The sequence below is a fragment of the Crocodylus siamensis genome, chromosome 1, assembly GCF_052110815.1.
Source record: "Crocodylus siamensis isolate JL-2025a chromosome 1, ASM5211081v1, whole genome shotgun sequence".
Lineage (NCBI taxonomy): Eukaryota > Metazoa > Chordata > Crocodylia > Crocodylidae > Crocodylus > Crocodylus siamensis.
Window position 1 is genome coordinate 208,905,849 of NC_143395.1, and position 21,607 is coordinate 208,927,455.

The window sequence follows — 21,607 nt, forward strand, 5'->3', positions numbered from 1 at the left end:
ACCCAGCCAGGTGCTCCTAGACTCTGGTCCTTACCTGCCAGCTTCAGAGTCACCTCCAGAATTACAGGTTTCCCCCTCTGCCCACGGCCAACACACTTATAGACCCCTGTGCTGCGTGCTTTCACCTGTGTTATAAGCAAGGAGCCATTGGCAAATACTGTGGTCCTGTACACAAAAGAAGGAACAGAAGTCAGTGCTGGGCAGATACAGGAGAGGCTAACATACAGGACCCATGGATACCTCCAACAAACAGGCTACACAGCATGCACTCTCCTTGCTGTATCCCATCCAGTGGCATCAGAAACATGAGACACAAGGGAAAGAAGGTCCTGCCTGGGGTTGGCCCACCTCACCCAGTATGAGATGGTGGGGCCCTGACCAGAGAAGGTGCACGTCACATCCAGGGAACACAGAGATGAGCCCTGCCTCGGCACTTGGGGTCAGGACTGGGGATAAGCCAGCGTCTGCATCCAGGGGGCACAGACAATGTTCTAGCCAGGACAGGAAGAACATTGTCAATGAGTGTCCTCTAGATACTGATGCAAACTTGCTCAACTTGATTTAGGAGTAACTTATCCATCCCTTCTATAACACACAGGAAGTGCTTTAGCTCTATGTCCTGACCTGCTGTCTCCCAGGGAGTGCAACACTCTTTGCAAACATCAGCCTCTTCCTCCTCTGAGCCCCAGCTTGGGCAAATGAGGTGAGCATAGACCCCTTTGTCAAGAGGAAAAGAGGCACAGAGCAACTGTCACTGCATGGATTCACCACCTTAAGACCAGAAAGTTCTCACATCAAGTCTTGAGGCAGCATCAAGAGGTGGCTGCACAAGGATGTTCCCCCACAAAGCATTATGGAGGAGAATCTTCCCCCAGCTATGGCAGAACTTCAGCCTCTAAGGCTGGGAATGCTGGGAGAGGCAGTACAGGAGGGGCTAATGTTTTCCCAGGATGCACAGGATTGATCTTTTGTCCAAGAGACAAGCTTGTGGGGGCCTAAATATGTCAGCTTGTAGTTGGGGAACACTCAGGGAGGTGAGGAACCTACTTTTTATTTATTTTTAAACAAAATATGAGATTCTAGGCAACGTGAACAGGACCCAAAAAATGTATGTGTAACCTAGTAGGCAGGTTTGAGCCTACAGCTGGAAGAGGGGGAACTAACGAAGGAGGAGGAAACTCTGGGAAAGACTCAGAGATGTGGGGGATTCCCAATGGAGGCTGGAGGCTGCATACCTTTGGTTTAATAATAACCAAGACCCCAACAAGGTAAGTAGCCAGGCTGAAAAGTTAACACCGTGAATGAAGGAAAAATTGCCAGCAGGTGGCGCTTGAGAACTTCTAACATACTTATGGGAGCTCCTAGACCAAGAAAATGTGTTGCCCTGCTCTTCAAATGGCTTCTTCTGGCAGCCCTGTATATCACCTCTTAACAAAAATGGTGGTATCTATATAAGGCCAGGAGATTTATGTTCATTGTGTGCTCAGCCCCCACATGTACAATTATGCATGGTTATTCTGAGGCTGACTGCCATGCTCCTGTTAACTCATGTAGCTACGCTTCTGAAGTATTAGGTTTGTCCAGCATCTTGGGGTTCATGTACTTCCCTGACACCTGGGCCCTGCTTCCAAGCTGCCCCTTTACCAAGGATGCTTTTGTTCAACAGAAGAGAAACGCAGTACGGTTGCTTCTGGGCCAGAGAAACCAGCAACAACCAGCGTTTAGTCTGCAGAGGAAGGGAAGAAGGATGAGAGAGTTCTGTGCAGCCAGGTCCTTAATACTACAGTAGGGAAGGACTGAAAAAGAGACACTTGGGTCCAGCTTGAATCCAGGTTAACAGCAGCTTGGCTAAAGTGGCATTTTCAAACCAATGCAGTTAAACCACTGAAAACTACAAATCAGATGCTTAGATTTTACAAGTAAGAGTAGTTTGCACTGATTTGACTGAGATTCTTCTCAGCTCAGTTGAAAGTAAAGCACTTAGCAATCTAGCTAGTGTAGAGCCATCTAGCTTTAAATCTTGTGGACAAGCCTTAGAATGCAACTCCTCTTAAAAGCCCTTTGCAAATAAAGCCACAAGACAACTGACAGGCAGAATCTCCCTCTGCTCTAGGAATCTGCCTCAGAACCAACCCTGGTCCAAGGTTCCAGCATTTCCATGATAACATGATACAGATTTGCTCTCTTTTGCTGGTTTGGGGTATCTGACCATGAAGATTTCCAGTGCTGGGGATATGCTCACCGGCTTCTGTTGGTGATGGGAGAATTGTCTTCAAAGATCCATTCCTGAGCAGGAGGAGGCACAGCTGTGAACTGGCAGTGAAACATTGCCTCTTCATTCTTACTCACTATCTGGTTCTGTGGGACAATTACCGGACGGGGGAAACTCTCGTCTGAAATGGGGAGAATACAGGAAACAATAGGGTGACTGGTGTGCCCCCTCTCTCCCTGGAACTCCATCATCAACATGTACCAGTTCATTGCCAAAGAAACACAAGATACTGGAGAGACATGGAGAACCAATGGAGAATCCACACAGCTAGGAAGCAGCATCCAAGGAGACTGTTATGGCACAGACCTGCACACCAGATCCCAGCCTGGAGACCCTACAGTCAGTGTGATTTTGGACCCCTCTTTAGAAACCCTGAATAAGGTGGAAAGTGTAAGCAGAGTGACACACATCACTGCTACCATGTTGCAAAGCCTGAAGGCAGTTGCTACCAGCTGCTACCCTTGGAAAGGCCCAGATTGCTGTCCAATGGACTAATGAACAGTGCAGGTTTGTGCAAACAGTCAGGTTTGCCATCTAACTGCTTGCTACCCCTTCCAAGCTGTGAGCAACACCTTCTCCCAAACACCCTTCCTGTCACATTACCCTTTTCTGCCAGTTACAGCCATTCTCCATGGCTTGGCCTAAACAAGGAAAAGGAGGATGAGCCAAAGGTTTGCTGAAACACATACAAGCTGCACTATTTAACTGGACCCCAAACAGTTAAAGCAATGTAAGCCCCCTAACATGGGCACAGCTATACCAACATAAGGATGTGTACACTAGCATAACTATTCCTGCAGGAGAAGGGAAATAAACTATTGGTCAGCATGACCAGCACTAGTATAATTGTGTCCATGTAAAGGGATGGACCAATATAACTATACTGATAAAAATGTCCCCTAACTGAAAAAAGATGCAGTGAGTAGGCCTGATGCATGTAGCTTTAAGTTCCCTGGGGCAGGGACAGTCTCACTGTTCTGCTTGTATAGGACGTAACCCAGTGATCCACAAATACAGCTCCCAGGCACTTGGGTAATATCCAAGATAACCATACCTGCCAGCTCGGCCCCCTGGGGAATTGGAGCTGGCTATGACCAGCTAACAGGACTTTCTTGTGTGATGGGATGGAGTGTTGGGAGCTTTTAAGGCTCCTGCTACATCTTACATATATTATGAAATTAACTGGTAAAACCTGCAACATATTTAAACCAGCCACACATGGAACAAAATTATTAAGGGTGCACCGATAAAGATTTTTTGGGCCAATACTGATGGCTGATTATTATCTGATATCTGATTGCTGATATGCAGCCCGGCAGCTTAGACAGCAGTGTCTGGCTGGTAAGTCTACTGAGGGGGGAAGGGACAGGGGGAGGGCAGGGGCATGGGGGATGCATATCAAAGCCCCCACAGTGAGTGAGGAGCGGGGCTGGAACGAACACTGCCCAACCAAGGCGGGAGGCGGGACAGAGCTGCAAACGTCTAGTCCACAGAGTGCAGAGGCAGGGGCAGCTCCCACCACTGCATGCACCCCTGTGGCAAGCATAGGGGGCGTGTGCCCCCAGATCTGTGTGTGCAGTGAGGGCGGGGTGCTACTGCAGGCTGGGGCTGGGGGCTGAGCTGGGCTCTTCCCGGTGGGGTTGGGGCTGGGCTCTTTCTGCCCAGGCCATGCTCAGGGCAGGCGGCAGTGGTGTTGGGACTGGAGCTATGGGGTGGGTTCCCCCATAGCCCTCCCTCCCAGCACTGCCACTGCCCACCCCAAGCTGCCCTCCTCCCTTCCCGCATCCCCTGGAAGACCTGCTTGCCACTCCATCCCACTCCCCGCCCTGGCTGGGCAGCACCTGCCCCTACCCCTGCCCCAGCCCCACTTTCTCTCTCACCATGGGGGCTTTGATCTGTTCCCCCCACACTCCTTCCCTCCCTTCTGCCCCTTCACCCCAACTGACCTACCAGCTGGACACTGCTCTCCAAGCTGACAGGCTGGCTATGTGATTGCTGCAGCTAGCCACATACACACAACATTTGTTGGCAGCATTTTTGGCCACAAGAGCTGCAAAAAGCTGATAACTGTCCTGTCAATTCTTCTTTTATCAGGGCCAATACAATTCATAGATGTTAGAGTCAAAAGGGACCTCAACAGATCATCGGGTCCGACCCCCTGCCTAGACAGGAAAGAGTGCTGGGGTCAGATGACCCAGCCAGATGCCTATCCAGCCTACTCTTAAAGACCCCCAAGGCAGGGGAAAGCACCACCTCCCTTGGAAGCCCATTCCAGATTTTGGCCACCCTTACCGTGAAGAAGTTTTTCCTGATATCTAGCCTAAATCTGCTCTCTGTCATTTTGTGACCATTGCTCTTTGTTGCCTCAAGAGGTGCCCTGGTGAACAGAGCATCTACAATCCCTTGCTACATCCCCCTAATGAATTTATAGGCGGCCACAAAATCACTTCTCAGCCTTCTCTTGCAGAGGCTGAACAGGTCCAGGCCCTTCAGTCTCTCCTCATATGGCTTGGCCTGTAAACCCTTAACCACATGAGTGGCCCTCTCCTGGACCCTCTTGAGGTTATCCTTCTTAAAGTATGGTGCCCAAAACAGGATGCAGTACTCCAATTGCAGTCTGACCAATGCCACATAGCGGGGAGGTATCACCTCCTTGGTTCTATTTGTCTTGCATTGGCTGATGCATGATAAAGTGCAGTTAGCTTTGCCGATGATTTCGTCACACTGACAACTCATGTTCATCTTGGAGTCCGCTATGACTCCAAGATCCCTTTCCATTTCTGTGCTGCTGGGAGGGTCATTTCCTAGCCAGTACGTGTGCTGGCTATTTTTGTGCCCTAGATGCAGCACTCTGCACTTGTCTTTGTTGTACTGCATCCTATTATGTACTGCCCACTTTTCTAAATTGTCCAGGTCTGTCTGCAATTGTTCCCTACCCTCCAGAGTTTGCACTTCACTCCACAATTTAGCACTGTCAGCAAACTTGGACAAAATACACTTCACACCTACATCCAAGTCACTGATGAAGATACTGAAGAGTACAAGAATACACAGACCAAACCCTGTGGGACCACACTACTCACATCCTTCCAGGTCGATACCAACCCGTCTAATACCACTCTCTGGGTATGATCGCTAAGCCAATTTGCCACCCACTGGACCATGTAAACATCTAAGTCACAGCCTCTTAAGTTATTTGTGAGAATGGGATGAGATATCAAAGGCCTTGCTAAAATCCAAGAAAAGAACATCTACTTCTACTACTGTGTCTAAGCATTTTGTGACCCTGTCATAAAATGAAACCAAACTGGTTAGGCACGATCTACTTGCTACAAATCCATGCTGGTATGGAGTGATGTATCAATGCACCTCTAATAATCATCACTTGATATAAATGACTATCCAGCTATAAAAACAGCCAACCATCTATTACAGATAAAAACATAAGAATTGCATTTTACAGACTACAGGTTCATCTTGCCCAGTATCCTGTGCCAGAGGACTGACCAGTTTTTTTTCCCCACTGTTCCTCTCTCACTTGCAACCTCCAGCATTTAAAGTATAAGAAGTTCTGATTCAGAGACTGTACCTCTAACTCCCATGCTCATAACTACTTATGGACCTTTCCACCAAGAATATGTCCAATCCCTTTTTGAATCTGGCTAACTTGTCAGCTTCCATAACATCTGGTGGCAATGAGTTCCACACTTTAATTACACACCATATGAAAAAGAACTTTCTTGTTAGTTTTAAATTTACTACTAGTTTCATTTTGTGACTCCTAGTTTGTGTGAGAGATAGTAAATAATAAATCCCTATTTACTTTCTCTCCACCATTTAGTACTTTGTAAACCCTTATCATATCCAGCCTCTTTAATCTCGCCTTATATGAAAGCCCCTCCACAGTCTGCGCTTGAAAATGAGTAACAACTCTATAGCTGGCTTCTATCCAGCTTTAATTTGAAGGTGTAGCGGGACCCTAAGGTAGGGATCATCATGTGTAAATAATTTCTTCTTCTAGTCTAGGCAGGACCCATCTCAGTAACAACTGCTCCCTCCTTAAAGAGGTTCTACAGAGTAAAAGGAAGTCAACAAATACCTGATACTCCTTCCCCCTCTCCTGCAACAAAAGATTTGAATTCATAGCCTCATTCATATCCTTCAACATCAAAGAAGAGGCCACTGACAACAATAACCAGAAGACCTTGCCCTCCACCCTGAGATGCTAGAGCAGGAGGCTCCCAGACAGATCCCTGCTTACCTATAATACTGAGCGTGAAGTTGTTCCTGCTACATACAAAGCCCACAGCATTGCGTGCGCAGCAGTAGTAGACACCATTGTCATCAGGGCTTGCACTCTGCAGAGTTAGCGTCCGCTCCTTGTTGCTGATCAAGTAGCTGCTATGTACATTTATGATTTGTATGCCATCCCGGAACCACTGGCAGGTCGGGCTACAAGACAGAGACCAACATACTAATACACTGGCAGGCAGAGTTCAAGAAGGGCTAGCCTGTGAGCCCATGCACTGGGGAAACAGCCAGGAAATGGCCCGCTCAGCGGCCCCCTCTGTCTGTAGCACTGGCTTGGATGCAGACATGTAGCTGTGACACATGCAGCTGTTCCAATGAAAGCTGACAAACCAAACACTGATCTCATAAAGCAACATGGGTGACAGCAGCACACCAAGCAACTCCAGTAACTGGGCCTTGAGGTCCCCAATGAGTGGGGACTTCCTTACTATGTTGCTCTCCTACACAGCTCCTGCAGCGCACGCCGCTCCATGGAACCCATTCGCTTTCTCTCCCGGCGTTCAGGAACATTAGAGTTATTCCTGCCTTTCAGTTTTCCCTAGACTTTAATGGGTCTTCAGGAGACAGAAAGAAAGAGAAAGAGAGAGAAAGCAGGTGAAAGGAGAGGCAGAGCCCAGCACTACCACTAGCTAAGTGTGCATGGCTCCTTACCGCGGATGGCCATCAATGTGGCAATGCAGGATCACTGAGGTGGAGGGCTGGATCTCGGCCATGCTGTCTGGGTGCTTCAGGACCACCCCACCTGGTTCAATCCCTACAAAAGGAAAAGGTATTACATCAAGCCCAGTTCTCTCCACTATGCACAGAGGGGTGTATGCACACCCCAACCTGTATAGTCACACTTCCACTGTGAACAGACGGGCTCTTCAAAGCATGGCACCCCATGCCAGGGGGTATACCACTCTCGTAGTGCTCCTGCTCACCTATCAGTGAAAGCACAGACATGCACAGTACTGGCTCCAGCACCTCTCAGGCTCCTTCATCGTAAGTGACTGCAAATGGCTTTGACATCCCCATCCCCAAGACAGTGCTTGGCTCCTGTCTAACAGCCCCCTGACCCAGCCAGCACATAGTAGAAATGGGGCAGTTCTTGTGCAGTCTAGCTCATTCTACCCATGCCCCCCCGCCCCCCATGCATACCCTGAGCTCCAGAGCAGTTGTCAAAAGTCTCTGACAGTGGCTTGGAGCATATCAAGGACCCAGTGGCGGGGTGTAAAACAGAGCAAAGTTCCTGCCCCTTGGGGCTTCTACAGAGACTCAGGCGTAACTTTGAAAGCAGACAATATGGCAGGTGATACCTGCTGCTACAGGAACTGGTAGTGGAGATGATATAGCCCACCAGGCTGCAACTCCCCCTGGGGACTATGCTGGGAATGTGGGGCAGTCCCACACCAAGTGGCAGAGAGTACCAGGGCACAGAACTGCACACAGAGGGCTCAGTCATACCCAAAGGGGACAGAATGGCTTCCAGGGCCTTACAGGAGCCAGGTGGACGTAGAGGGAGCATAAGGCAGGCATACTCCAGAGAAAGGCTTCAGGGATGTGCAGAGTCCTGTACTAGATGATGTGCAGGTGATATACTCCAGCCCCACCAGAATCGTGACAGAGTCTGAATGTCAGCAGCAATGGATGCAAGGATTAATTCCCTCTTTAATACCACCTAAGAGACTGTCAAACAGGCAGTTTTCCTATCAAAAACTTTTTGCAAGTAAGAGAAGGGAATAAGGTATTGGACGAAGGGATTTCAATTCTTTGCAGCATTTAAATTTTCACTGTTTTTCTTCCCTTTGTCTTCAATAAAGGTAGAAAGGCTTCTTGCACTGGCTGTTGTAACAAGAGTTGCCAACAGCAATATGACAAAACCTTGGGCCCCACCACCCTGTCTCATGATGTACTAGTAAGCAAAGGCCAAGATACCTTACTGGCAATGCAACACAACACAAGGAGGATTACTGAGACTGGGGCCTTCCACAGGAAGAAGGAGATAACAGAAACTCAAGGGTGATCACAACTGGATAAAACTGAGCATTCCCCACATGGGTAAGAGCCATCAGGCTGTGGAACAGCCCTTCACAGGAAGTGGGAGAATTCCCCGACCTTGGATCATTTAGAATAAGAGCAGACAAAGCCCCAGAAAACAGACCAAGGGGAACCAGGCACAGGGAGAGATTAGCTGAACCCTTGCAGACTTGTCTCCTCTAGTCAGGAGCACTACAGTTAATGTGTTTTATTGTGATCACTATCAAAGTAGAAGATACCAGGAGGGGCAGAGCAGTCATTTTCCGAGTTAGCTTGAGCAGGAGCAGGGATGTGGTCCCTAAATGAGACCACCTCATTCTTATCTGTTCTTCTAGGGAACTGCCTTCCAACTGACTAGCAGGGTGATATGTAAAATTTGCTCAGGATTCCCAGCTCTCTAGCTGCACAGCTTTGTCCTTTCCACTGCCAGGCAGACTGCTGGCTGTCTCTCCATCTTGCTAATGCATAGGGGTGCAAATAAAGATTTTCTTGGCCAATACTGATGACCAATTATTAACCAGCCATTTGAGCCAATACCGATTCAATAGCTCATTTACAGGAATGCAGCCCAGCAGCTTGGACAGCAGTATCTGGCTGGTAAGTCTGTGGGGGTAAGAGGTAGGGGGAGGAAAGGGGAATGGGGGGGGCAGATTGAGGCCCCCCACAGTGAGGGAGGGAGTGGGGCAGGGACAGGGGCAGGGGCCGGAGCTGCCCAGCCAGGACAGTGAATGCAGCCCCACTGGGAGTGGGACAAAGCCCTGGGTAGGTCATCAGGGGGACAGCTCTCCTCCCCAAGCACAGTGCCAGACTAGCCTGCCCACTGTCCTCGCCCCACACACAAATCCGGGGGAACATATCCCCCATACCTCCCCCAGAGGTATGCACAGTGGGGCGGGCAGTGGTGCTGGGATGGGTGGCTATGGAGGGAGGGGCTATGGCAAACTTTAGGGTGACTATAGCCCACCCCATAGCCACCCCTTCCAGTGCCTCCCCCACCCATCCTAAGCAAAGCCCCAGCTCAACCCCCTGACCAGGAAGAGGCTGGAACAGCCCCTGGCCGGAAGCCCACCCTCACCCCATGCACAAATCTGAAGAGCCACATGCCTCCCCTGGGGGTGCACATAGCGGCAGGAAGCTGTCCTCCTTCCCCATCCCCTTGTGCCCCCTGTGGCTCCATCCTGGCCCTGGGGTCACATTCACTGCCCTGGCTGGGCAGCACCTTGCCTGCCTCTGCCCCACTCCCTCCCTCACCATGGGGGCCTCGATCTGCCCACTCCACACCCTTTTCTTCCCCACAGATTTACAGGCCAGATGCTGCTCTCCAAGCTGCTGGGCTGCATTCCTAGCCACGTGCATGCACAGAGCATTTACTGGTGACATTATCGCCTACACCAATCAAAAAAAGCTGACTGCTGATCATATTAATTTTCCTTTTATCTGTGCTGATCTGATATGCCACCAATATGCTGGTGCAGCTCCACTAACGAGAGACTACTTTAGACAGCTACAAAGAGTTCTCTGCCATCTTGGCCTCTCTTATTGTTGACTCTGTAACTGTGGCAGGCCAGCAGGAGGTGCTCCTGAGTTGAGCCACTCACCTCACTGTGCCCGACCACCTTCCAGGCTTCGAGTGCCTCCCTGGGGGCACCTCATATCTGGGGGGCCCCCTTCCTGGAGCACACCCGCAAGCCTGGGGGTAATGCCACCGCCCGGGGTCTGGACTGATCTTGACCCTGTGCCCCCTAGAAAACACAGGCCTAGTAGTCCCTGAGAGTACTTGACCCACTACAAGAACTTGGGGTGCTTCCCTCAGCCTGAAGCACAAATAGTGGTCTCCCTTAGTCAGCCGAACGAAGTCAGCCGAACCAAGGCTAGTCTAGGCCCTCTCCCAGTAAGTCTTTCAAGCTAGGTACAAAAGAGAACTTTACTGGTTACAAGGAGTAGGTTTGTAATAGGGTACAGGGTAGAGCAATATCAGATAAATCCCTTAGATCAAACAGTGGCATGGTAGCCTTTGATTACGCATCTGTGTTACTGCAAGCTATATAGCTAGTTATATATCTCAAGTAGCTTACTCACAAGTATCATCCAGAGACAGGCGGATATTTCCTCTGGACACAGGCAGTTCATTAACCATGAGTTTCAAGAAAGAGAGCGAGTTTCAGATGGTCCAGCTTCTCTGAGAGTCTTCATCATAGCTGCTACCTCGCCTCCTGGGCAGTCCTTAACTTAGACCTTATGACCTCATTTACCTGATCCAATAAAAGCCAGCAACTGTTGGCAGAGTTTGGGGAAAGACAGAGATGGCATTCTGCCACAGGAAAAACCAGACAGAGTGAACTTCCCTGGAAGCATAACCCCAAAGTCACTTCAGAAGTACTTTCTTCTCTTGCTAGGTGTCAGAAAACCTGAAAACAGACAATTACCATGGCTGTACAGCTCCCACAGACTGTGGCCTGAAAAGCACCATTGCTTATCATTATTTAATTACACAGTGGTATAATCCAGTGAACCATAAGGATTTCTGATCTGAGCAACCCCTGCTTCTGCAGGAACTCAAGACAGTACTGGGCCACAGACTATGAAGCATCACCTCAGCATAGCACCAAAAGGACAGCCAGCCCTATTTCACAGCTAGGCTTGTTTTCGTGCTGGTTATGAAGAAACTTTAAGCTATATCCAAACTGATCTTGCAGATGGCTTTATGTACATGTCAAAATGCCTAAATTAAGTGCCTCCCAGAAGGAAGATCAAAAAAAGAAAATAAAGCAAAAAAAAAAAAAAAAAAAAGGATTCAGCAGCTGGGATCCCAATAAAGTGTATGGGAAGACCAAAGTTGTCTCTCAAGTCAATCCAGATCACCTACTCACTTGGCTAAGGAGGTGCTCACAGCTACTCAACAAGAACATTAGGCTCAAAGGTATATCTGAATTCCCACTGACTCTTGACTACACATTGGGCACTTCCTATCATCTCAGAATCCAGGATACCCAGAGGGAAGATGCCTACCTGAAACAGGGCAGTGAATTCAGGAAAAAAAGAGCAGAACCCTGTGTTTAGTCTTGAACGTGGCTAGTTGTTATGCTGGGGGGGGGTTGTACCACAGTCTAGTGGTGAGAGCACTCAGCCAGAAAGTGGGTGACTTGGGTGCTATAGGCCTTCCTCATCCTGAAGGGACATAAACCCCCATCTCCAACTTCTTAGAACAGTGCCTGGACCATCAAACTATGGAACAGGCTGTGTGGGAACACTCTTCACTCCTTCTGTTGAAACTCACTCATGGGCAGCCAAAAATGCAAGTTCCTGTAGAGTCAAAAGGACAGCAAGGAACAGGGAGTACTATAATCTAGACCTACAGATGGAGGGACACTCCCCCAGGATAGAGAAATCTTGGACTCCCGTTGCTGCTGCCAGGGCCATTTTTGTTTCTTAACCATGTCTCATGTTAAATATATAAATAGTCCTGGTACCAAAGACCACAGCCCAGGACTTCTAATCCCAGTGCACATCCTCTTGAACACACCCCAAATCTCCTGAAGGTCACGGTACTGACTGAATGGAGGTCTCTGGTTTCTGCTACTGAGAATGAATGAACACAGTGACTTAGAGAAAAGAGGAAGTGAACCTGAGTGCAGGCCCTGGAGAATGAATCTCTTCTGAATGTGAAGGGAGTTGCTTAAAGCCCAAGGGCCAGCAGTCATAGGGAGCCTGGGCCACTGTGTTGAAACATTAGCGTCAGCAGGCTTGCAATGGTACTAGAGCTGGTGATGATTCCAAGACCAGTAACTCTGAACAAGAACAGTTTGCTGGTGCTGAGAGCAGGGCCTATGCCTGAAGGAAGCAGAAAGACTATGTCTGATGACAGTACTGAGCCTGGCAACTTTACCACTTGAGCTGCTTGCAAACGTGAACCTCCCCTCCTCCCCCACCGGCAAAAAAGAACAACAAAAAACAACTTGAAACTCAACACCGAAGTTAGCGTACACCCAGAAGAGGCAGTGTGTTAGTTGGACCCACCTCACTCAACGTCTGTACAGATCAGGGGCTCTAGTGGGCGGGTTTTGGCACTTTTATCTAAAGCTGATTGAATCAACTAAGCACCAAAAAGCCCCACTGAAGCACCTGATTTAGTTTCATAGTTGTTAGGGGCTGGAAGAGACTTTACAGGTGATCGGGTCCAGGCCCCCTGCACGTGGGCAGGAACACTGCTGGGATCAAATGATCTCAGCAAGATGGACATCACAACGTTTTCTGAAGATGGCCAGGGTGAAAGACTGGAGGGAGCCTGTTCCAAACCCTTGGCACTTGGCTTGTAAAGAAGTTTTTCCTTATGTCTAGCCTGTAGTGATCTTCAATCAGCTTGTGCCCATTATTTCTTGTCCTCTCCTGGGGGGGGCCTCAGTGAACAGATGCTCCCCCAAGCCCTGATGTATGCCGTTGATATACTTATAGGATGCCACCAAATCCCCTCTGAGTCTTCTCCAGGCTGAACAATCTTAAGTTCCTCAGCCTTTCCTCATATGCCTTCGTCTCCAGGCCTCTAATCATGCATGTGGCCCTCCTCTGGACTCTCCTGAGCTTCTCCACATTCTTCTTGAAGTGCAGCACTCAGAACTGGACACAGTACTCCAGGTGCGGTTTCACCAAGGCCGAGTAAAGCGGGAGGATGACATCCTTTGCCCTGCTCAAGATGCCTCAGTAGATGCATGCCAGTGTTTGTTTTGCTCTGCCAGCTATGGCATTGCATTGGTGGCTCATGTTCATTTTGCTGTCAGTCATGACACTCAGGTCTCGCTCAGCTGTGGTGCTGGCAAGAATAGCACTGCCAAGCCTGTCAGTGTGTTTCAGATTATTTTTCCCCAGATGGAGCACTTTACATTTTTCTGTATATTCAGGTTGAGGTCCGCCCACTTCATAAGACTGTCTAAGTCAGCCTGTATGGCCAGCCTGTCTTTGAGCACAACTATGCTCCCCCACAGTCTGGTGTTGTCAGCGAACTTTGCGAGATTGCTTATAATACCTGAATCCAAATTGTTAATGAACAGATTGAAAAGCACTGGTCTAAGTACTGAACCTTGAGGGACGCCACTGGTCACCTTCCGGCATGATGACTCAGTTCCATCACTCAATACCCTTTGGGTCCTGCCACAGGACCAGTTAGCTAGCCACCAGACCGTGAAGTAGTTGAGGCCACATTTTCCCAATCCAACCATGAGGACATTGTGACAGACCAGGTCAAAGGGCTGCCCAAGTATATGACATCAACCTCATTTCCTCTATCCAGGTGGTGAGTAACCTAATCATAAAAGGAAATGAGGTTGGTCTGGCACAACCTGCCCATGACAAAAGCCATGTTGGCTACCCTTCAGAATACTGCCTTCAATTAGCCTATGTGTGACTGATTCTTTGATGATTTTCTCTAGGATTTTACCTGGGATTGAGGTCAAATTGACTGGCCTGTAGTTTCCTGGGTCCTCTCTTCTCCCTTTCTTAAATGTAGATATCACACTGGCTTTTTTCCAGTCTTCTGGGAACTCTCCCAAGTGCTATGAGTCTTCAAATAACTTTGCCATCAGTTGCGCAAAGACATCAGCCAGTTCTTTTAGCCTTCTCAGGTGTAGTTCATCTGTAGATATTTAGCCTTTATAGGTGCTCGCCCACAAGATCTGAGCCAACCATGGGAGGGTGGTCACCCCCACCATGGTCGTCCTGTATCCAGTCAAGCAGGCTAATACCCTTGGACTGGTTAAATGACGATGTAAAGTATTCATTCAGCAGTTCAGTTTTGTCCTGAGTGTCAGTTAACAGCCATCCCATTTCATTTATTGGGGCCCTATGTTTCCCTTGTTCCTTTTGCAACTTCCTATGTATTGAAAGAAGGACTTTTTGTTGTCCTTGATTCTGATTGCCAATTTATGTTCAGCTAGAGCTTTTCGCTGTCCTGATCTGCTCCCTGTAGGTGCAGGCTGCTGAATACTCCTCTTTCGTAGTTGGTCCTGACTTCCATCCCTTGTAGGCTTCTCACTTTAATTTCAGGAGGTCCGTGATTTCCCTGTTGAGCCGAAGTGATCTCCCAGGTCCTCTGCTGCCTTTCTTTGAGAGAGGAAATAGCCTTTCTTTGAGCTTTTAGGATTGCTTCCCTGAGGAAGGACCATTCTTCTTGTACTCCCTTCCTCACTGAACCTTGTTCCCGCAGGGCCTCACCAACCAATCTCCTGAGTTTGTGGAAATTAGATTTCCTAAAATCTGGGATTTCTACCCTACTGTCTGATTTCCCTGGCTTGAGGTGGATAGAGAAAGTGATCATTTCATGGTCGCTGTTGCTCAGTTTCCCAACAATCCGCAGGTGGCTCTCTAGGTCATCCCCTCTGGCCAGAACCAAGTCTAGGAGCACCTTGCCCCTGGTCGGCTCATAGACTTCCCAAGTTAGATAGAGCTCCTCAACGCAAGTGAGGAAGCTTTGTGAGCACTTGGATCTATACAAACACTGCAGAGATGGGTCAAACTAACACACTGCTTCTTCCAGTTAAGCCACTGGAAATACATAGGGGGTGCACGTGGGTGCATGTGCACCCCCTGAAATTGGACACTGCTAACACTGCAGGCGGTGTCTGCGGTCAGTCACAGCTCACCACCCTCTCCCCATCCCCCCACCAACGGTACTGTTGGCAGCGTCTGCGAGCAGTCACCAATCACCACTGCATGCTCGCCACCCTTCCCCCTCACCGCTGACACTGCCGCAGCCACCTGTGGGTGGTCGCTGTGCCCCCCAGCCTCAGGAGGCACTAGTCGTTCACGGGTAAAGCACATTTTGTTTTGCTTTTCACATCTGTCAGCAGCTTATGTGTGTGTAACAACACGGGGAGCTCTGCGAGGCTGGGAAATACAGCATACAGGTGACTTGGGAGCAGAGAGGTAACTGGTAGTTTACAGTGGGGTGCTGATGTTGATTTCAAGTGGTTTCCATGAACATTCGAAGAGCCTCTGATTCTTTACCAACCCAGAAAGCATTTGGACACCAGAGGTGACATATCCATGTTTAAACTCTAAAAGTTGTACAATCATTCCACAAGGCTGGTAAGTCTCATGGCCAGAAGATGGTACTAGGGCCAGAGTTCCCAGGTCTTTGAGAACCTATTGTGTAGTCCAGAGCAAGCAGTCTCTAAAATCTTACCTCCTTTGTGAAGTAGGATTAGTGTGTTGTGGTAGCTGTGATTTGTACATTTCCTAGACTGAGGCAAGGGTTTTTTAATTATATCTTTTATTACAGCCTTCTTCAAGCAGACACAGGCTAAGCTAAATAATAAAAAAAACAATGGCTTGTAAATGAAAACAGTTACTTAAAGGCAGGGCTGTCCAACAGGCAGCCCTCAGGCTGCATGCAGTCTGTGAGGGGCCAGCATGGGGCCTGTGTCCAACAGGTGGTTAACATGTAGCTCACAGGCCCCAGTAGCCACCTCTCCAGCTACCATGTGGTAGGGGAAGGCCAGGAAGCTCCTCATGCCACCTATGTAGCCTGCATAGTGGGGGTGGGGAGCTACATGACATCAGTGCAGGGTAGCCAAAGTTGGACAGCTCTGACTTAAAGGAATCTCATGTCACTGTATAAAGTATGAGCAAAAAGAAGTTATCAGAAGTCACTTCAAAACAAGGTAAATGCAGCTGTACCCATTGTTTTTTCTGGTATTTAGTTTAGTCTGTGTCTGCTTCTTTCCCCGACCTGAAGAAAGGTCTAAACATCTTGTCCAGCTACACAGCTGATCCAATAAGGTATATCACAAAAAAACCCTTGCTCTTTCATGGAAGCTTTTTCTGGGTGAAGGGTGCTGGGTCTTGGTGCCATGGGGAGGAGAAAGATGTTCTCTGCCCACCTCTGGTAATAGATCTGATTATAAATCTTGATCAGAATCAATGCAAAAGGACTGATCCTGACAACAGACTGACCTCCTGCTCAGTGCTGTCAGTGCCACAGTGCATGCAGTGCTGAGCTAAGATGTGGAGCTAAGTGATTTGCTAAGGAGAAACAATTGAAGATTATTTTGTCCCCTTCCAGGTATTCAGATTGAAAGACTGAGCAGATATCATGGACAAAAGACTTCCTTAAGGCAAAGGTGGCACCTTGTGTAGCTGTTGGATGCTCTTATAAGGCCATCACAAGAAAGGCAGAGTTTGAAACCTAGAGTCAGCATCTATGGGCAAGGCTATTTTTAGGGAAAAATAATGTCCCTTACAGCCACTGAAGGAGAGAAAGAAAATGAGAAAGTGAGTTCACCACAGGTAAATGAGTGAATGTACAACAAGTTTCGCTGACAAAACCAGAAAACCACAGCGCCTGTACCATCATTGGGGGTGGGGAGGGAGGGAATACTAATAGTAAGGCACTGAGCTGCAACAGAGTCTGCAGGCTCCCCAATGAAGGGTGGGGGGAAAACATTAGAATTTTCACACATGCTTCCTGGAGCAGAGGAGGTGCTAGAACACTATACGAAAAAAAGCAAGTGCAGGCCTGAAGTGCTTCAAGATACTAAGCTCTGATATCTTGTATGATATCTTATCATACAAGACTTAATGATAAGCTCTGTCTCCGTCCACCTGGCTAAAATGATATTATGGGGAGGTGAAGAAGGACACATCCTTCTTCATCCCATTTTGCTATGGCAAAAATCTCCAGTCAGAGCACAGGACATGAGACATCCCCTAGTGAGAATGTGTATACTCAATCACTCAAAGGAGAATATGGCATTTATCAAGTTACACATCTCAAGCCACAGCTTTGGCCCTATGGGGCACGTCCAGATGTGTGTGCGGATGTTTGGTTCCCCAGGGACAACTGGCAGTGGTGCACCTTGCGTTGCAGCTACTTGTCCCTGGGAAACACCCGTGCCACGAGTGCTCTGGTGAACAGCAAGTTACCCTGGGGGCAGTAGGGGAGGCTGGGGCCAGCACTGTGCTGGACTCAGCAGCCTTACCTGAGGTCCTGGGGGCCTCCCAGGGATGCAGCTGTGGCAATCCTGCCAGGCAGAACCTGGCCAGCAGCCGCAGGATGACTCTGGGGAGCCTGGCTCATCTTTTCAGCAGCACGCGCTACCCGAGTTTGTATTGCTCCAGGTTTTTTTCCTGCGGGCTATCCAGGGGTCAAAAAACCCATAGGAAAAAAAATGGAGCAGCACATGCTCGGGCAGCGTGCCCCTGCAGCGCAGAGAACATCACCTTGTGCAGTAGGTGGCGCTGCAAACATGTTTGTAGCACCACATACCTCACAGCTGTGCTGATCTGGACATTGAGTCTGGGGCTCCAGCCCACCTCTGTTCGCTAGCGTATCTCCTGAAGTGCCCAGGCCAGTGTCAGGTTGGTACAGAGCTCTGGTATTGCCATGAGTGCCACAAGGCACTCCCTAGAAAGCTTTCCAGTTTCACCAAAATATTCTCAGTTCTACTGATACTGTGGACTCTTGGACAGCATCAAATTAGTCATGCTGTGAGAATTTGAAAAAAAGCTCATTCCAAAAAATCTAGTTACAAAACTCTAACTTACTGCTACCTGGGCTCTCCTCCACTGGGGGATCAGAGTGCAAGCATGTTGGAGGGTAGGGCCCAGACTGCTATGGAGAATACAGCGAGTTACGGGCCTGGGGCCTATCATCATCCCTGCTGGCTGGCATGAGATAACAGACCACCTGGTCCCTTGAAACTGCAATCCTGATGACAATGCTCTGAAGACCATGTAACCTGAAAAATTCATGCAACCTTCGCTCGTAAAAACCTTTGCTTGATGATTGCTTTGTTCAATTGCAATCAGGTCAGTAAGAATTATAGTTTTAGTTAACCAAAGTTAGGATTTTAATTGATTTTAGAATTTCCCCGTTTCTTAATCTGCAACTAAACATATAACAAGCATGTAGCATTGGGCTTTCTTTCAAAACTGCAGCAAGAGTCACCCACCCTGGAAGAGCAAAGATAATCCAAAAGGCACATTTGTGATCCAACCATCTCCATTGTCCAGTTTTTACCGATGTCCTTCTTACAGTTGCTCTACACCAAAAGAAGTCTGGCAGTGCCCAGCAGACACCCATTTACAGACCCTATTTACAACCTACCTCATCCATTTCATGTGATACTGTCAGCTCCCAGAGAAGGAGAACATAGAGATCCTGTGAGGGCCTAGTGAAACCAAGGTGGATGCCCCTCCACAGTGCACATAAAGGACATGAGAGTACTAGAGGCTAGATATCCCTCCTCCTTTTAACAGGTCTTGCAGGAAAACTGTCTGTGAAATACAAAGCAAACTCCCCAGTAGGGATGCTGGCGGAGATGTACATAGAAAGTAAGTGTGGCAGGAGAGAGTTCCTTCCATGCTCTGACATATGTTCCTCTCTGAGTTGAGGGACTGGATCCCAACCATAGGTGGCAGAAGCAGTGGACTAACAGGGCTCAGCCCCAGCAAACACCGGGACTGCCTGGCCACAGGCTGCTGCAGCAGGGGGAAGGGGTGTAGTAGGATCACAGCTGGCCCAGTACAGCACACCAGTAAGTTTCTTTTGACTGCCTGGGCTTGGGGGAGGCAGATCAAGACCCCCACAGTGCAGGAGAGAGCGGAGCAGGGGCAGTGGCAAATCATTCACCCCTGCCCTACTTCCTGCTACACTGTGAGGACTACCCCATGACCCAGACTGGCCAGGGCCCCATTCATGGAGAACAGGGCCCTGACCGGGCCGGGGCATGGGGCAATGGAAGCTCATCCAGGGGTGTGAGCGGGCAGCTCCTGCCGCTGCGTGCACCATGGGGGAGCCAGGGAAGGAGGCACAGTCCCTTCCCCCTGGCTCACCTGCACTGCACCCCTGGACGAGCTGCTGGGCTCTGATTGCCCCATAACAGGCCCAGCCAGGGCCCCGTTCACAGTGTATGAGGCCCTGGCCGGGTTATGGAACAATCGGAGGCCGGTAGCTCCTCCAGAGCTGCTGTGTGGGGTAGCCAAGTGTGTGTGTCGCGGGGAAGAGGTGCTGGCCATGGCCAATCTTTGCACAGGGCAAAGGCAGGCTGCAGCTGCACTCTGCCTGCTCCCTGCCCCCACACCTCACTGCAGCCTTTCAAAGCAACACCATGTGCCTCGCTGCCCGGCCCACTCAACGGCAGGACACACATGGTGCCATGCCACTTTCAAAGGCTGCAGTGAGGTGCAGAGGCAGGGAGCAGGCAGAGCACAGCTGTAGCCTGCCCTTGCCCCATGCAAAGATTGGTTCCCCAGTGCCACGGCTCTGAAGGAGCCACCAGACTCTTCGCGGGGTGGAGTGGGCGCAGGTGTCCCAGGAGTTCCGTCCTCTCTGGCCCAGCAGCACAGCCAAGGCTGGCCCCACTTGAGGTCTGGGACCTCCCCAGGTGGTGCGGGACTGGGGCCAGGCTGGGACTGGTGAAGAGAGACAGCCAAGGAGGGTGCAGAGCTGGGGGGGTGGATGCCGACACTGTGCAATGACCCCTGGCGCGGGGGAAGGGGCAGTCGCATGGGTGCAGCGGGCCCTGGCCCCATTCCCTGCCCACTCCCAGCCTCACTCCCCCCACCTCTTCCCCCACAGACTTTGGAAGGAGTTGGGTGTGCACGCTCTGCCCCTTAACTTTTTTTTCTCCCTCCGCCTATAATCCCAACCCACTAGTCTGGATGGCACTGGAAAATAAGGGAATGAACCTGGCACTCACCTGGAGAAATTGGCTCTCCAGTGAAAACTCTGTTTCCTTATTGGCTAGGGCAGGGAAGTGAGCAATTGTGTGGGAGTCAATGAAAACTGGCGCATCTGATGCCAGTACCAGGCCAACTAGCAAGCTAGCTCTGCTATGGTACTCACACTTGATATTGAAAGATGCATTCACTGTTCGTGCCTCCTCCCCTGTGAGTGCATTTCTTGCCACGCACTGGAAATCTCCGGCATCCTGCTGCCAATCAATAGCAGTGAACTGCAAATTGCTCCCTTCCATGAAGCGGCGTTCAGTGTCTTGAATAGGAAGACCATTCTGCAGCCATTCAAACTCCATCCCAGCAGGATCTGCCACCTCACAGCGCAGGATGGCACTGCGGCCGTGTAAAGCATCTTGAGAATACGGCTCCTTAGTGAAGAGAATCACTGCCTGAGTCCCAGACACTGGAAGGAAGATAGAAAACAGTAGTCAAGTTCATGGCATGCCAGGGTGGCCCAGGGCAGTGGAAGGGGGTAATTTGGGATGATAATCTAGGTTGTCTGTATAGTTTAAATAGTGCAAGAACAGAGACCCATACTGCCTAGGGATCTCTCTGCTGTAAGCAGAAAAATAACCATAAGTGGAAAGGGGTCAGACAAACTGATGCCATTTGTGACTCCCTGTCCAAGCAACCAGAAACTCAAACTTTAGTACAGAGTACTCAAAGAACATTCTCACTGCCACTCTGTGCTAAGGAAAGCTGGTCTCACAACTGGCTTTGGACAGGCCCATACTGACCTGATGCAGTCCATCCCCTCACACAGAGATAGCAAGTCAAAACCCCTTTGTCAAGGCCTACATGCCTCCACAGGCAACTAACTTGTCAATACACATGGTCCCACACCCATCCCCTCCCTGTCTTGTACTCTCTGCATCTGAGCACTTATCTCACTACACATGGCCCTCAGAGTTTTTGATGCATTTTCCAACTGATGAACAATATTTAAAGAAACTAATTAAACATTCCTGGTACTTCTTGTCCAGGTAAATCCTTACTGCTGTGCCTCAAAGTCTACATATGCTCTGATGGGACAGGATGAGGGTGGAGGTACAGGGGAACAGGGAGCAGTATCTCTAAGATGAGCTCAAACAAGGTGAAAAAGATGGACCCCCCCCAGAAAGCTGAAGGTGCTAGGTACATATGCTACAAAATGGGTGAGGAAATCCCATCCAAGCACATCAAGAGCTCCTCAAAGAGTTCAGGCGCTGCTTTTTGATGATACTGAGGCTTTGTCTATACTTCACAGCTCTGCCACACAGCTGTCAATTACAAACATAA

At 49.4% G+C, this 21,607-nt stretch overlaps 1 protein-coding gene across 1 annotated transcript in view; it reads right to left on the reverse strand.

Moving 5' to 3' along the window:
• Positions 1-21,607, reverse strand: part of PTK7 (protein tyrosine kinase 7 (inactive)) — a 201,312-nt gene that overhangs the window by 28,887 nt on the left and 150,818 nt on the right. Inside the window, exons 2-6 of the mRNA XM_090053969.1 lie at positions 20,439-20,732; positions 7,235-7,337; positions 6,534-6,724; positions 2,243-2,393; positions 35-165 (exon numbers count right to left, since the gene is read on the reverse strand). Of these exons, the coding sequence (XP_089910095.1) occupies positions 35-165; positions 2,243-2,393; positions 6,534-6,724; positions 7,235-7,337; positions 20,439-20,732 (870 nt within the window). The remainder of the gene's footprint in view (positions 1-34; positions 166-2,242; positions 2,394-6,533; positions 6,725-7,234; positions 7,338-20,438; positions 20,733-21,607) is intronic.